General features: G+C 42.6%; 1 protein-coding gene across 1 annotated transcript in view; it reads right to left on the bottom strand.

Moving 5' to 3' along the window:
- Positions 1–6,330: 6,330 nt before the first annotated feature.
- Positions 6,331–18,115, bottom strand: part of ppp1cc (protein phosphatase 1, catalytic subunit, gamma isozyme) — a 37,943-nt gene continuing 26,158 nt past the window's right edge. The window contains exons 2-7 of the mRNA XM_072495046.1: positions 17,041–17,172; positions 15,731–15,961; positions 14,530–14,634; positions 12,465–12,688; positions 8,152–8,286; positions 6,331–7,228 (exon numbers count right to left, since the gene is read on the bottom strand). Of these exons, the coding sequence (XP_072351147.1) occupies positions 7,139–7,228; positions 8,152–8,286; positions 12,465–12,688; positions 14,530–14,634; positions 15,731–15,961; positions 17,041–17,172 (917 nt within the window). The 3' untranslated portion in view covers positions 6,331–7,138. The remainder of the gene's footprint in view (positions 7,229–8,151; positions 8,287–12,464; positions 12,689–14,529; positions 14,635–15,730; positions 15,962–17,040; positions 17,173–18,115) is intronic.

The raw sequence follows: 18,115 nt of genomic DNA, 5'->3' as shown, positions 1-18,115 counted from the left end.
GGGGATTTATGCATGACATTCACACAGAATAATGAACATTCGGATTCCAATTACTCAGCCCTACATTAAATTAATTGCTGAGTTCATTCACTTCGTGACCCAATTTCCTAGGTGGATTGAATTAACAATTATGTGATTGAATTAATATGCTTGATTCCATTGAACAAGCCATAAAATTCAATCAATTCACTGGACTGTATTTACCTAACCACATTTTGTTAATTAACTTCCTGAACTAAATTAAGTAATCAAAAATTATTTAAACAATTTGAACTCCATTCACCGAGGACCAGATTAGAGAGCTTCTATAGAGGTATGGGGCAGCAGAGGCACAGTGGTTAGTACTGCTGCCTCACAGTGCCAGGGACCTGGGTTCAATTCCGACCTTGGGTGACTGTGGAGTTTGCACTTCCTACCGGTGTCTGTGTGGGTTTCCTCCGGGTGCTCCGGTTTCCTCCCACAGTCCAAAGATATGCAGGTTAGGTAGGGTTACAGGGATAGGGCAGGGGGGTGGGCCTAGGTAGTGTGCTCTTTCAGAGAATCGGTGCAGACTCGATGGGCTGAATGGCCTCTTTCTGCACTGCAGGAATTCTACAGTTCAGTGGTGTGGAAAGTAAGTGGAATGGAAGATTGAATAGGCTGATAACAAAGACCAGCTGAACATTGCGCAGAAGTGTTACAAAAGGGAGGGCACAGAAGGGTAGTAAGCAAGCTGGCAGAACATGGAAGTGCTAGAGGAGCAAGAAGGGATGGGAACAGGGCCACAAAAAATTTTTTTGAAGCAAGACAGAAAAGCCACGAGCTCAAGTGGTCATAGGGCATGAGGGACAGCACTTGAGGCCTACATTTTACATAGTAGCAAACGCAGCATGTAGGGGGAAAAGCAGTAGTAGTTCAGAGATGAGACACCCAGGAGGGAGCTGCGATAGAGCCAACTTCAGAAGAGCTGACTTCAGAAGACAATTAAATTAAATTAAAAAAATATATTTAGAGTACCCAATTCATTTTTTCCAATTAAGGGGCACTTTTAGCATGGCCAATCCACCTACCCTGCACATCTTTGGGTTGTGGGGCTGAAACCCACGCAAACACGGGGAGAATGTGCAAACTCCACACGGACAGTGACCTAGAGCCAGGATCGAACCTGGGACCTCGGTGTCGTGAGGCAGGAGTGCTAACCACTGTGCCACCATGCTGCCCAGCAGACAATGAAATAATATCAAGTTACAGCACAAAACAGCAACAAATTTGGAGACCCAAAATGGATATTTGCCACAGGTCACCAGATGCAAGACGTGTACAGGTAAAAACATCCCAGGTTACCAGACGTTGCGCTAAACAGCCAGAAAAGAGGATTTAAAAAAAATGTTTCTCTGTTGTTTTCTGTTTCTTTCTCTTGGGTGGGTGGAAGTTGTAAACTTGGAAGGGTGGAGTTGATTATTGAAACATGTTAATGCAGTCTTCTCCAATTTTACATTACTATATACTTATCATATTCCACATGCTGGTTTCCCCTCCTCTCTTCCACTTCCCATTATCTTTTGATCCCCATCTCAATTTCCCTATACACATTGCTGTATTGGACTGTTTTTCACTGTTGCTTTTCATCCTTCCCATTTGCCCTTCTGCTTTTATCCTAAAATTTGTGCCCACTTAACTTCCAATCCTATCACCTTCCCCCAAATCCCATTAGCTGAATCTATTTCCAGCTCATTGCACCACCTGCTGCTCATTTTACTCCATCTTCCTTCTCACCATTTAACTGTAATCCTTGACCTCCCACCAGCGTCACCTGAAAGTTCTTGAAGGGATAATCTCACCTCAATTTCTATCCATATTCCCTTACCTCTCCCAACCAGATTTTCATTGGAAAGGAAGACTGAACTCCACCTCCTAGCTTCGCTGATTTGGAGAACTCTTTCAAGCTGCTGCCTGAGAAACTGCCTCGTCTGCAGCAACCCCCTCCCCTCCCAAACCAACTATCTAAATCGGCAACACTTATGAGCACTTGTGATATGGAGATACTTGTTAGGACCTCCTGGCTGGGTGATATAAATTGCTCAAAGCATTCCCAAACAATAAGGGATGCAAATTAAGAAATGTTCCCAAGCCACTTGACCAGTACAGACATCATCAACGGAACTTAGTGAAAAGAATGCCCCACCCAACTGTCCTCATGCTAGTATGAAACTTGTGCTTGTGGGGGAAGAAAATGCTACTTTCTAATATAAAACAGAGAAAGAGTACTTATCTTTTCCTTGTCTTCAAGTCTGGTAAATGCTTTAGTGTCAGTAATTTAAAAAAACTTGCATCTACCTAGCACCTTGACTTCTACTTTCTCAAGAACTGAAGCTAAATGTAAGTGTAGAAGTTTAAACTTCATTGGTTATTCAGAAAATGTATATTTTCTACTTATACTCGAGTCTTCACTTAACATGTGCAGTGTATTCACAACCAAATAAGTGTATTTTTTCCATTGAAGTTATTAAAGTCAGGCAGTGTGAATAACACAAGGACCTATTTTATGATTTGGTGAAGTTGAAAGTTCTACTCCTAATTTGAAATATAAACCAAATGGGAAAAACATCTCCAGGTGGACCCACAGCAGGACAGAACAGTCAAAACAAAATAAATACCAAAACATAGTTAACCAGATGGGATTTTGCGACAATTGACTGGTTTCATGGTCACCATTAGATGGTTAAATCCAGATTTTTTATTGCCATCTGTTATGGTGGGATTTGAACTGGAGTCCCCAGAGCCTTACCCTGGGGTAGTCCAGTGACGACCGCTACACCACATCCATCTCCTGTTAGGTAAGGTAAAGAGTTTGATATTGAAGAGTGACTGACAATGGTGCAGAGGATAGAAAACAAGGCTGATGTGTCAGGGGAGTAAATGAAAGAACATGCAACCATCTAAGCACCTTTTCACCTCAGCATGTTCCAAAGTGCTTTACAACCTAATGAGCACTTTTAAGCTGTACTGTTGTAACACAGGGAAGCATTGTAACACAGGGCAGAGTGGCAGCTGATTTCCAAACTGCATATATCACACATTACCAGATAGTCTTGTTTTACTGATATGGAATGTTGGCCAGCACCCCTGCTCGTTTGAATAGGCTGTCGTTCAAAAAACTGGGTGTTATCAGCATACATTTGGAATTTGATCTAGCACTTCTAAATAATGCAACTAGGGATGACACTAGGTGGCCAGAAAAGAATTAGGACAGCTATAAATAAAATAATGCAGTGTCAGGAAGGTAAACTGCCTTGCAGAGAAATGAAAGATAGAAGTATGAATGATGTTAAAGAATGTGGGATAGTGAACTATTTAGTCTCCGATGCTATTTTTGACTCATTCAGGTCAGAAATTATAGTGCAAGGGTTCAAACATCTAGCTCTGAAGTAAGAAATGTGCTTCAAGAGCAGAAGAAAGATTTGAGGTAGTAATAATTTCAAAGCCAAATGGTTTAAGGCGGATTTTGGGATAACGCTACAGTGGTGATAGTTGATGTTGGCAAGGGGTGAGGAGGGGGGAAATTGGGTGTCCAGAAAGCAGATGAGGCTTTACAGAGACCAGATTTCAGTTTAAGCTTCCTTTTAGGGTCAGAAATATTTGGAAGAGAAAGGGAATGGAGTGGAAAGAAGACAGAGGTGTGGCCCTGTATAAAATTTGGAAACATTAGTAAACACAAGTAAAGCTTCACTATGCTCTGATGTGACAACCAAGATGCAGCACAGCTTTTATTCAGTTGGCAGTTCTGTTCTTCTTTGCATGTTTCTGTACCATCTGGCCAAACTACTCAAGCATCATGGGTCTTTAGGAGTGAAAGGTGTGTAACGGGTCAGGGTTTAAGAGAACCCCAAAGTGTATCATGGAGTTCACCTGACCGACAATTTTTAATAGATTGTGGTATGGGGAGCACACGGCTCACTCTACAGGTGTGGTACAGCAGAAAAGGACAAGTATTTCTTTAAAACAAAACAATATTTATTCTATGAACGCAAGTTAACCTTTTTAAAAAATAAACAATGAACATCTAAGCAACCATTAATTCAAATACAACCCCAAAGACTACAACACTAAGTAACCCTGTAAGCTGTCCTTTTAAGATCCAAAAGACTTAACAAACCTTCAAACAGGAGTACATTAGGTTTACATTCAACACAGACCTTTTACAATGCTGGGTTCACCAAATGATCCATAGATGGTCTTTGGATGGCAGAGATCAACCGTACAGCTCTTGGTTTAAACTTCAGATGCAGCTCATTGAAAAACAGACACCCCCAAGCTTTCTCAAACTGAAACTAAAAAGCAGAAGTAGAGCTCAGCTCCACCCACACTGACATCACTCCAGTAACATGAGCAGCTCCATTTCTTAAAGGTACATTTCTTAAACACCCATTTCTTAAAGGTACTTTCACATGACAGGTGCTTCATACCAAAGGAAGTCTTTAAAAATGAACTAATCTTCCACATCCAGAGTTCAGAAAGTTTGAGGTTTCTCCATGTTCTTCTTTGGGCAGTAGGCAATGCATGCAAGTCGATGCAGCAGTGCCACAAGGTGGCATCAAAAGGAGCAGCCAGTTTTGGCTTAGGCTGGAGTGCATTAAGAAAGAAAGAAAACTTGGCCTGAAATGAATATTAAAACAGTAAAATTGCAGTATTGTGGTGTATGCCAGGAGCACAGGGATTGCACCATTAAAAATATCTAAAATGATAAATACGTAAATATTTCACAATTATTGTACAGAAGCAAATGATTGCGTGGGATATGTTTATCATGATTTAACCAGTGATTTAATCATATGCACCCCACTCAAATGATTGAACATCTTTCTGGCCTGACTTTAAAAAGTATAACCCTTCTCTGTTCATGCATGTTCAAACAATAGCTCTGTGGGATGTAATTAAATTACAAAACAAAATGAGTACAAAGAGGGCAGTTAATGGTTAGAACAAGTAACAAATCAAGGTGGGCGTCAATATTCCGTGTTGTTTCAAAGGATTGGTGTGCTGTACATGTACACACTCAGAAATAGGTATCCCATACTGGAGGACCATCTTTTCATATGACACTTCAATATTTTTTCATAAGGCATATTGGCAGCTAGAACTGGTTAATTTCAAGTATAGTAATATTTGAGTACAATCTCAGTTTTCAAAGACTAGAAAGTGTATGGTTCCTGGGACCTCGTGTTAGCTAATTTTCCCCATGAGTCAGACAAGTGGAGTCCAATCCGGTCTTAACCTAATATCTACATATACAGAGCAGTCAGTGAATTACAGCCGGGGAGCAGAACCCAATATTTAAGAAAATTACTTCCCTCCCTTTCTAGCTCTGAGCTATTGAGTGGAAGTGCATTGACACCATTCAAATAGTTAGACAATTAAACACAAAATTGTAGACGCGATGGGCCAAATGGCCTCCTTCTGCACTGTAGATTCTATGTAAAATCAAACTTGGGATCTTGAGACTCGTATATGGCTCAATATCAATTCCGGCACTGAACATAGAGCCAATTTCTGCACTCTTAAGGAAAACACAGATACACAAGAGTTCAGGATTTGTAAAAAGGCTTTATTTTTCTTCCCAATTTTATCATGAAATTAGTCATTACTTGGTTGAGGACGCAGGCATGCAAACAGATGCCCAGGAATCTGCCATATTTTAAACTAGTCACGAGGCTCATATGGATATGCCCAATTTTGATCTTCCCCAAGAAATAAGGAAACAAAAAGCAGCATCCCTTTATTTAGCATCTCATTGCCTTTACTGCTGCTAATAGGAATGCAGTGTGGAGAATAGCAGTGCAGCAGTATTTTGATCTTTAAAATCACCAATATTTGTAGCCCCCATCATTTTACATGTTTCAGGAGAGAATATGGAAGGGGAAACTAATGCAATGTCCTTTTACCCATGGGGATCCTGGACAAACTTACAGGCCAAAGTCCATCATCCGTAAGGAACCTGAAATAAATTTAGAACTACAAACTCAACCATAAAATCGAGGAAGTTAATATTGAGCACTCCAAACAACTGTCTCAGCCTAGTGGCCAACTGTATAATGACAGAGCCCAGAGAACAGGTTGCTTGCTTCACCTCAAGGCCAAGGATAATACATGGCATGGGAAGAGGGGGGAAAAAAACTCCCAATCCCCAAAACAACAAGAACGGCTGAATGACTTACAATTTAAAGTTCGCTAACCTATACTAGCTGTTTCTCAATCTGTTCACCATCTTTGCCAGTTAACTAACCCATTTTTCTTCCATTATAAAACATAAAGGAATCTAATATTGACAGAAATTTTAAACAAATCAAAATGCCAAATGTAAAATAATGGCTTTATTTCATCATTTAAAATATACAGTACAGGAAGTGTGCTTAATCAAATTCACGTCATTTTCTGTGATGCTGGCAGAGTGGAGAGGCAGATCCTTCTAATCATGACATCTATACAACAGTTGCTTACAAGACAGACATGTAGACTTGGAAAAAGCAGATGCATTCCTCTAAATAAAAACATTTTATGAGAAAGTACAAAATTTCTTTGAACTATAACTTCGAGGTTTTATAAACAGTATGCCACTTCCTTCACGAGATTGTTTTTCCAAAAAGGTAAATTACCAGCTCACAAGCATCACCTCTTCAGGTCTTTAAAAAAATTTTAAAAAACTCAAAACTGCCATCACAAGGCATTTACACCACTTTCGTGAACTGTACCAAAAATGTCAAATTTCTGTCAACTACAAGTCATCTTCTGTTCCCCACCATTAGCCCACCACCCCCCTCCCTGACCCACATTGAAACCTGCTGAGGAACAGCAGTCAGGCACATTGCTGCGAGCAACTAACGCCAACAATTAGGAGCCCTGATGCAGATTCGGGAGCTACAGTACTATTTTAATATTCTTCCATCTCAGGGGGGAGCAGACATGTTTGCTGCTCTGAGGCAGCAACCATGGTTCAGTATATCACAGCAGATAAACCACAAGTCAACAAATAGTAATCTAACCCAAGCAAGCTGACAGATACACTTACACGAAAAAGGGGGGGGGGGGGGGGGAAGGAGTTAAAAATGGAGACAAACTGGTATAATACAAGTCCGAACAGGCAATGCCAGAGTTCCTCATTTTATTTCTTGGCTTGTTTTGTGATCATGCTCCTTGGTGGCGTTACAGGCCGGCTTGTATTAGGTTTCTTTTTCTCTGCTGGTTTCAAAATCTAAACAAAAAAAGTTTTAAAAGGAATAAATTTTACCCAACATATTTGCATTTGTACTAAATAGCTACTTTTCAATGATATTGCAATTATTTGCTATAGGACCTAGAAATGTATTTATTCACTAGCGTTTGATATTAGCAGATGGCCATTCACCCAGATACACAAGCACATGGAACCTATGGGTGTCAAGTTCTGAAATTCTTTTTCACACCAGCAGCCATGAGTGCTGAGCTAAGTGACAAAGCTATACATCAGATTTATAATTCAGCACAAGTGCTTGGAAAAAAAGTTACTTAACTAGTTGTAATAATAATCATTGTCACAAGTAGGCTTACATTAACACTGCAATGAATTCCGGCAACTGTTCGGGTACAAAGAGGGAGAATTCAGAATATCCAATTCACATAACAACATGTCTTTCAGGACTTGTGGGAGGAAACTGGAGCATCCGGAGGTAAACCCACGCAGGCACGGAGAGACGTGCAGACTCCGCACGGATAGTGACCCAAGCCAGGAATCGAACATGGGACCCTGGTGCGGTGAAGCAACAGTGCTAACCACTGTGCTACCGTGCCACCCTCGTTGTGTTCCATCTGTTAAAATCTTGTGTCTTATCTCTACTGGGAGCTTCCAATGGATAGTTCAAAGATCCAAAACACAAAAAAAAGTAATCACTTGCAACCAAGTGGTGTGTACACACGCTTTAAAGAGAGGTCAAGGTCTTCAATCCGACTGGAACACAATCAGCATGTTGCCGATTATGTTTTCCCTCTGCCTTCTCCCAGAAGATTGGTCTGCCAAAACCTCACAATATAATGCCCATCATAATTGAAGAAATAAAACTGTAACCATAGATAGCATCCACCGAGTTTTAGGCGCAAAAGCAAAACCTATCTTTTGGCAAATTTGAACGTTCATCTTACCTGAAAAGAACACATCAAGGTTTCATCTACACTCATCATGGCACCTGCATTATCAAATTCCCCACAATAATTGGGTGCAGAGAACAAAGTCACCAGCTGCCTCTTGGCAAAGAACTCATACCCATCTTCTACAACCTGTTTCAGAAAAAGAAATGAGTGAATATGGATCACCGCAACACAACTCCGTGCATACACTTCAAAAGAGCAGTTAATGATGGTGACGGTTAATTCAAAAAAATTCAATGCAAATTTCTGGATAATTTAAATTACACAAAAAAATTGCCATTTCAATGAAACTGCTTAATTTTAATCAAATAAATAAAAGAAAAAACAAGCAGCAGGATTAAACTGCCTGCTCCAAGTGATCCAATAAATATTGCCAACTATGTAAATGCCATGACAAAATTAGGTTGAAGCATGGAGTTTCTTTTTGATTAAAATAGGTTTATTTAAAGTTTTTCCAACAAAAATTTTCAACCAGTTTAAACCCCCCCCCCCCCCCGGTAACAGAAAAGAAAAAGACAAAACATAAACATATCAAGCAAACATAGTACAGAACTTATACAATGGGTTTCTCCTGCACTTATTAACCCTCCCTATGTTTGTACAAATACTACCGGGAAACCCCCCCCCCCCCCCCGGGTTGCTGCTGCTGCTGACCTAGCTCCTTCTAGCGCTCCGCGAGATAGTCAAGGAATGGTTGCCACTGCCTGAAGAACCCCTGCGCAGACCATCTCAGGGCAAACTTTATCCTCTCTAGCTTAATGAACCCTGCCATGTCATTTATCCAGGCTTCCACACTGGGGGGCTTTGCGTCCTTCCATAATAGCAAGATCCTCCGCCGGGCTACCAGGGACGCAAAGGCCAGAATGCCGGCCTCTTTCGCCTCCTGCACTCCCGGCTCGTCCACCACCCCAAGTAATGACAGCCCCCAACTTGGTTTCACCTGGACTTTCACCACCTTGGAAATAGTCCTCGCGAAACCCCTCCAGAACCCTTCCAGTGCCGGGCACGACCTAAACATGTGGACGTGATTCACCGGGATTCCCGAGCACCTCCCACATCTGTTCTCCACCCCAAAGAACCTACTCAGCCTCGCCCCCGTCATATGCGCTCTGTGAACAACCTTAAACGGTATCAGGCTGAGCCTGGCACATGAGGAAGAGTAATTAACCCTACTCAGGGCATCCGCCCATAGACCCTCTTCAATCTCCTCCCCCAACTCCTCCTCCCACTTGCCCTTCAGCTCCTCTACCAAAGCCTCCCCCTCTTCTTTCATCTCCTGATATATCGCCGAAACCTTGCCCTCTCCGACCCATACACCCGAAATCACCGACCTGGATCCGCTGTGCCGGGAGCGACGGGAATTCCTTCACCTGCCGCCTCACAAACGCCCTCACTTGCATATACCTGAACGCATTTCCCGGGGGTAACCTGAACTTCTCCTCCATCGCCCAGAGGCTCGCAAACGTCCAGTCTATAAACAGGTCCCCCATCCTGCTGATCCCTGCCCGATGCCAGCTCCGAAACCCCCCATCCATCCTCCCTGGGATGAACCGGTGGTTCTCCCGAATCGGGGACCACACCGAGGCTCCCTTCTCACCCCTATGTCATCTCCACTGACCCCAGATCTTTAGCGTTTCCGCCACTACCGGACTCGTGGTGTACCTTGTCGGCGAGAGCGGCAGCGGTGCCATCACCAGCGCCCTCAGGCTTGTTCCTTTGCAGGACGCCATCTCCAACCTCTTCCATGCCGCCCCCTCTCCCTCTATCACCCACTTACGGATCATTGCTACGTTGGCTGCCCAATAATAGCCCTCCAGATTCGGCAACACCAGCCCTCCCTGTCCCTACTACGCTCCAGAAACCCCCTCCTTACCCTCGGGGTCTCGTTTGCCCCCACAAAGCCCATGATGCTCCTACCTACCCGTTTAAAAAAGGCCTTGGTAATCCTAATAGGAAGGCACTGAAACACGAAAAGAAACCTCGGGAAGACCGTCATTTTAATTGACTGTACCCTGCCCGCTAGCGAGAGTGGCAACACATCCCATCGTTTGAAGTCCTCCATCTGCTCCACCAGCCACGTCAAATTAAGTTTGTGCAGGGCCCCCCCAGCTCCTAGTTACCTGGATCCCCAAGTACCGAAAGCTCCTTTCCGCCCTCCTCAACGGTAGGTTGTCTATCCCTCTTCCCTGGTCGCACCACAAAGGGCTCACTTTTCCCTACATTGAGCTTATAGCCCGAGAAGTCCCCAAACTCCCTTCGGATCCGCATGACCTCCACCATCCCTTCCACTGGATCTGCCATGTACAGCAACAAGTCATCCGCATACAGCGACACCCGATGCTCCTCTCCTCCCTCCATTTCCTGGCCTCCCTTAATGCCATGGCCAAAGGCTCAATTGCTAGTGCAAACAACAGGGGGGACCCCTGCCTCGTTCCTCGATACAGCTGAAAATACTCCGACCTCCGCCGATTCGTAGCCACACTCACCACCGGGGCTCTATACAGAAGCTTAACCCAACTAATAAACCCCTCCCCAAACCCAAACCTCCACAACACCTCCCAGAGATACTCCCACTCCACCCGGTCAAAGGCCTTCTCCGCGTCCATAGCTGCCACTATCTCCGCCTCTCCCTCCACCGATGGCATCATAATCACGTTAAGGAGCCTCCGCACATTAGTGTTTAGCTGCCTGCCCTTTACAAATCCCGTCTGGTCCTCATGAATCACCCCTGGGACATAGTCCTCAATTCTCGTAGCCAGCACTTTTGCCAGCAGTTTAGCGTCCACATTGAGGAGCGAGATCGATCTATATGACCCACATTGCAGTGGGTCCTTGTCCCGCTTCAAGATCAGAGAAATCAGCGCTCCGGACATTGTCGGGGGCAGGGTCCCCCCCCTCCCTTGCCTCATTGAAAGTCCTCACCAGCAACGGGGTTAACAGGTCCGCAAACTTCCTGTAAAACTCAACCGGGAACCCATCCGGCCCCGGGGCCTTCCCCGCCTGCATGTGCCCCAGACCTTTGACCAGCTCCTCCAACCCAATTGGCGACCCCAAACCAGCCACCTCCTGCTCCTCCACCCTCGGGAACCTCAGTTGATCAAGAAACCTTTGCATCCCCTCTTCCCCCGCTGGGGGCTGAGATCTGTACAGCTCCTCATAGAAGTCCTTGAATGCCTCATTTACTTTCACCGCACTCCACACCGTAGTTCCCCTGCTATCCTTGACACCACCTATCTCCCTCGCTGCCATCCTCTTACGGAGCTGATGTGCCAGCATCTGAAGCATGGAGTTTCATCAAACTCAGCACAGCAGAACAATTTTTAGTTTGACACCTTGCACACTCCCATGTTGAACTTAAACAGTTCTAAAAATTGTTTAAAGCAGACCATGCTTTTGTTGAACACAGTACATTCAATGCAAATGCCACTCCAAATCTCGAAACTAATCTATGATCAAACTAAGAAAACTTCACATTCTACATATAATCAGAGAAGATCCAGCTACATTAGAAAGACTGCAATAATGTGTGACTTCAGGAGCATGTGCTTTAAATTACACAAGGTCTAACAATTGTTTACTATTTTGAAATACAAATGAAAAACATCTATTTCCTCACCGTATTAACCATGAAATTATGTCAATTTGCCCATCCGCCCACCATGACTTGAAAAGTTTTATGCCCGAGCAACAGATAAAAAGTAATGTAGCAATCTTCACATATATCTAATGACTGTGGCAAACTAAAAGCCAACTTTTTTTTTATAAAAAAGGAGGGGAGTCTTGGAGAAAAGTAAAAGGTAGGTTACGTGAAAAGCCAATTGATATGACTCAAATATTAATTACCATATATTTTGAATAACTTGGGAGTTGGTGAATATCAGAAGTTGTACATCTGCATTAAATCAGAATAAACTAGCATTTTAAGTAGAATCATAGAATTTACAGTGCAGGAGGCCATTTGGCCCATCGAGTCTGCACCGGCCCTGGGAAAGAGCACCCCACTTAAGCCCATGCCTCAACCCTATCCCCGTAACCCTACCTAACCTTTTTGGACAGTAAAGGCAATTTATCATGGCCAGTCCACCTAACCTGCACATCTTTGGACTGTGGGAGGAAACCGGAGCACCCGGAGGAAACCCACTTAGTAGGAAAAGGACTGTGGATTTAATTGAATGGAGTGGGTTCTCTGCATTATAATGTAGAAGCCAGATAATTATTTCATGATTTCACTAAATTTGGTCCAAAAACATCTGAACCTTAACAACAATAATTCAGGCCGAGATTTTAAAAAAGCTTCCAAGCCATACCTGGTGGGCTCTGCAGATCAGATCCAGGTCATGTTTATGAAGGAATTTTGCAACTACTTCTGCTCCAAATGTGAATGAGACACCACGATCATTCTCACCCCACCCTAATACATCTTTGTCTGGATCAGACCACAAGAGATCACACAGAAGTCCTTGGTCTGGTACGTCAGTGGGTCGCATGATTCGTCTGATTTGTTCCATGGACTGAAGGTCAGGTGACAAACCTGATTTTTAAAAAGAAAAAAAAAAATCAAGTTATTCAATACTCTTTTGTCTCCTCTATACCTTGCAATGCAGTGTTTTTCAAACTTTTTGCTCAGGACCCATTTTTACCAACCGGCCATCCTTCGGGACCCATGACAGCCAGCCAACCTCAGCGACCCACGCCGACCGAACTTCGTGACTGACTCTTTTTTTTGGCTTACCTTTAATGCGACAGGTTAGCCTGCGTTGTCCTCAAAGATCTCACTTGCTTTGTTATTCAATGTTACATTTCTGCTAAGGGCTTCAGCTGATGATTTAAGTTTTCACTGCATCCTTTGAAAGAAATCAAGGAGGTTTGTCCTTGGACTCCATATGCTTAGTCTTGAAATGCTTTTGAAGTTTTGAATGTTTCATCTTTCATTTGCCAGTACTTCCTGCACATAACGTACATGGGCATTGCAACCTGATTTGCATTGGCACAATTAATAAAGCCATACCTCAAGAAATCATCTTTATACTGCTTTGTTTCCAATTTCAGTTTCTTAATGGGTTGTTAATCAGATGTCCTGGAGCTCACACCAGCATTGCTTTGTCCTGCCGTGGAATCTCCTGAGAAGCTCTCTGCAGCAATTCAGTTGAGTTTCTGGCCTGTTTGTGTCTCTGATCCTCTGGTCCTTATTACAAACTGATCAATTTTCAGTTCTTCCTGTTGTTTGCTTGCAGCTACAAAATGGAGGAACCTTCTTCAGGATTTTGCAACCAAAGCAGGGATTGCACAACATCAGTGTACATGGCGGGCACGTGACCTGCTCTCTCACCACTTCTGATGCAAAGACTCTGCCGTTTTTAAGACAAAATTTGGTCCTGGGACAGCACGCTGACGTCCGGAGGCGGCGGTACTAGGATAGTGTGCTAACACAAGGGCGAGACGGGGATAGCACACTGATATCAGGAGGTGGCATTCTGCCCAACTGGGCACCAGGTCTGTGTACTGCCAGATGTGCCTGCATTTTCTTTTCTTTTTTTAATAAACAGCACATGGTGTCCCATGAGTTTTTTGTGAAGACTGATAACTTTATAATACACCATTACAATGACACGATTGCAGAGGTTTCAAACATTCACACAGGTTTCACATGCTGTTTTTAAACTCCACTTGCCCTGCCCCAAAGAGAAAATAAAGAAACACAATTTCTTTTCTGTGATTGCTGCTGGTGCCTTCTTCTTTGATCGGAGTTTGAAGAACAAACCAATTGCTGCAATCCCGGTTTATGTAGCTATCATATAATTCCTTTTCCCTATGATGGTGTAGGCATTGAAGTAATTGTGTAAGCCAGTGAACTGGTGCTGACTGTTAGCATTGTGACCCGCCATTCACACCCCTCACACAAACTTCATTCAGCCTCTGTGTTCTTCACAGGCCCCAACAGCTCCAACAGTCACAACACCAGAAGTACCGCCCCCATCTATTGGTCAACGAAACAAGTAGACGTCGGATGTGACGTGATGAAAGCTAATCACCCATTGGATAATCTGGGTGCCAATCGGATGGAGCAAGGCAAAATGCTGCAACTGCTGGCAGACACGGCCAGCAATCTCAATCTATAAACCGGTCCCGGTCGTTGGGCACTCCTCCCGCGATAGGGAGCGTCATGACCGATCACACCGCAACCCACTTTAGGTTCGCGACCCTGGGTTTGAAAAAAAACCCTGCTGTAATGTTACCCATTTGAGAAGTTTTAAATGCACAATTTAAATCTCTGTCCATTGGACAAACCAAGAAAAAGTCTAAATGTGGACTGACCTACATAATCTACTTAACAATGGTTTCACCACAGGCCTCAAATTGAATTATACATACCTCCGTGACAGCAAAAGATCTTTTCATCCACAATGGCAGCTATAGGCAAGCAGTTGAAACAGTCTGTAAAGGTCTTCCACAATTTAATATTGTACCTCCTTTTACCTAGAAAGCAGACATGGGAAAGATGGTAGCGATTAGTGTCTCATCAATATGAACATGTAAAATAAAACTGGGACAAAAACACAGCCTCCAAAACAGTTCCAGAAATCTAAATACTAAATTGTTTCTTTCATTTGCACATTGGCATATTGAAAGCAAAAAAATATTGGACCGAAGACCAGGAAAGGAAGACAGCCTTACACATGGCTGAAAATTACTGAAGTTCAAAAATGAAACATAACCTCTGTTAGTATGGAAGCGACTGGACTGATACCACCTAGTTGCTCGCTATTCAAGTTGGCAGACAAGCATTTATCAACCTAATGTTAAAAAACCAACTGTGACTGTAGAACGTAATTGGCTGGTGTGATTTTTAAAAATTGGCATTCATCTTCCTTAAGTAAAATTAAAGGAAGATACAGTAAAATGCAAGTAAATCATACTTTAAAAATAAAAACGAGAACAAGCATAATTTTGCATTGCCATTTTTAGCATTAATTTGCAACTTTAAAAAATGCTACAACGTACAAATGAGCCCAAGTATTCTGACGTCAATGCCTACAATCATTTAAACACTAACAAACTCATTGCACCAACTGTAAACCATTGATCTAATACCTTGGCAATACTGTTTGGCTAGTTTGAAGACAGTTTCGCATATCTCCAACCTTCACACTAAAAACTGTCCACGGAATTTTTTTATCCAACCCATACGATAAGATTGAAAAAGTTTACATATTTAATTACCTAAAATGAAAACAAAGCTATGAAATGTCACAATAAAATAACGAGTGCATGGGCTGAAGGTGAAATAAATAAAATGACCCTCTCAATTTAATGTAATTACGGAAATTTAATGTAATTACAGAACAAAGGTGGTAATACGGTTGCCATTTCATTTTCCATTTTGAGCTTTCAGTTCACTACGAGCCTGGTTGAGAAAACATGCAGCTGTAAACTAGTGCTAGTAGTTTCAGTCACACCCATTAGATGCAAGAGCAAAATTTTGTTGGAACATCATTTACATTAGAATTGAAGAAATATTACATCATGCAGATTTGGCTACACTTATGTAACAGTAAAGGAAATATTTCCTTACATTCATCATAGAATCCATATATTCGGTTTATACTGGCACATTCATGGTTTCCACGCAAAAGGAAAAAATTCTCTGGATACTTAATTTTATAAGCCAATAACAGACAGATCGTTTCCAAAGATTGCTTTCCTCTGTCCACATAATCTCCCAGGAACAGGTAGTTGCTCTCTGGTGGGAAGCCACCATATTCAAACAATCGAAGTAAGTCATAATATTGGCCATGAATATCACCTGGGAAAAAAGAAAGTCAGTCAGAATAGGCTACTAAAAAATAAAGCTGCGAGTGAAACATGGATAGCCAGTTAGAAGTAGACAGGCCAATGTTCAGGACAAAGACCATTAGGTGTTTGTGTGGGGTGATTGGGGTGGGGGGGGGGGGGGGGGAGAAAGGAGGAGGAGACCTAGCCAGTGTGAGGGTTGGGGAGAAAAAAAAAAATATGCATAGGAATTTTCTCCAAAGTCATATGATTATGAGTAGTATTGTTTGCTGTTGGAGCCTTGAAGTCAAAAAGCACATGACTTGCATTTCCGCTCACTACAACAGGAGCTGTAACAAAACCCACAATTTCCTGTATAGGCACCATGGGTTGAACTATTAAAAGTTGCAACAACAAAAAAATACATTGCATTATATGCAGTAGTACTAGTCAACAAATCTTTGGTTGAATCGGCATTTTATCTCAGACATTGCAAAAAGGGGAAGATTAATGTAATGATAATCTCATCAACCACAAATAAAAAGAAAATGGATGACAACCCTCAATCATTGACGACATATCTTTAATGAATTCCTAGAACAAGGGCACTTCCTGAAGCCATTTTCCTCATGAAAATGTTAAACCGGGCAGGCTGGTTCCTGGAGCACTGTAGATGCTATCCATGTCTATTCCAAAAGAGACTTGCACAAACCTTTAATTTGTTTAAGGTTTACTTTAGAAAACTTGTGCAAAGTTTATTTTCATATCCTAAACTAAAAATTCAGATTCAACTCCCTCATTTAAGCAAAAAAATAAAATAAAAAATATGGCTTTTTAATGTGATCAATATTTTCAGTAAGGATTCATCAAGTCACTTTCCTCTAATTGAGGGTCGGCACAACAAACAGTAAAGTACACTATACGGAGAGCAACGTTAAAATGACAAGTGCCAAGATTGATACCGATTCAAATGGTGTGTTCAAAACCTACAAGCCAAATATTCAGCATAACTGCATTGTCTGTTAAGAGATTTAAACATTTATGATAAGCATTGAACGGTTCTGGAGATTTAAATAAGCATAGAACAAGGCAGCTGACCATGAAGCTACTTACCACATATTTTTAATGGAGCTTCAAGTTCCAGTAGAATGGGTTGACTGAGGAAGATTTCACGAGACTTGAGGCACAGGCCTCTGATTTCATTCTCTTGGAGTTGTACATTTTTTCCTGGTTTGGAACCTCGTACTAGATAGAACAAAAAGAATAATCAACTGCTGGCATGTCGTTTTCCAAATGAATATAGGCGTTAAATATTTTCTTTTGCAGTTTAAACTCCACAAGGTTACTAACAAACAAAGAACAAAGAAATGTACAGCACAGGAACAGGCCCTTCGGCCCTCCAAGCCCGTGCCGACCATACTGCCCGACTAAACTACAATCTTCTACACTTCCTGGGTCCGTATCCTTCTATTCCCATCCTATTCATATATTTGTCAAGATGCCCCTTAAATGTCCCTATCGTCCCTGCTTCCACTACCTCCTCCGGTAGTGAGTTCCAGGCACCCACTACCCTCTGCGTAAAAAACTTGCCTCGTACATCTACTCTAAACCTTGCCCCTCTCACCTTAAACCTATGCCCCCTAGTAATTGACCCCTCTACCCTGGGGAAAAGCCTCTGACTATCCACTCTGTCTATGCCCCTCATAATTTTGTATACCTCTATCAGGTCGCCCCTCAACCTCCATCGTTCCAGTGAGAACAAACCGAGTTTATTCAATCGCTCCTCATAGCTTATGCCCTCCATACCAGGCAACATTCTGGTAAATCTCTTCTGCACCCTCTCTAAAGCCTCCACATCCTTCTGGTAGTGTGGCGACCAGAATTGAACACTATACTCCAAGTGTGGCCTAACTAAGGTTCTATACAGCTGCAACATGACTTGCCAATTCTTATACTCAATGCCCCGGCCAATGAAGGCAAGCATGCCGTATGCCTTCTTGACTACCTTCTCCACCTGTGTTGCCCCTTTCAATGACCTGTGGACCTGTACTCCTAGATCTCTTTGACTTTCAATACTCTTGAAGGTTCTACCATTCACTGTATATTCCCTACCTGCATTAGCCCTTCCAAAATGCATTACCTCACATTTGCCCGGATTAAACTCCATCTGCCATCTCTCCGCCCAAGT

Source organism: Scyliorhinus torazame, chromosome 1, assembly GCF_047496885.1.
Source record: "Scyliorhinus torazame isolate Kashiwa2021f chromosome 1, sScyTor2.1, whole genome shotgun sequence".
In the NCBI taxonomy this organism is placed as follows: domain Eukaryota; kingdom Metazoa; phylum Chordata; class Chondrichthyes; order Carcharhiniformes; family Scyliorhinidae; genus Scyliorhinus; species Scyliorhinus torazame.
The sequence above is the reverse complement of the archived record's forward strand: the minus strand, read 5'-3'. Positions and strand labels throughout refer to the sequence as shown.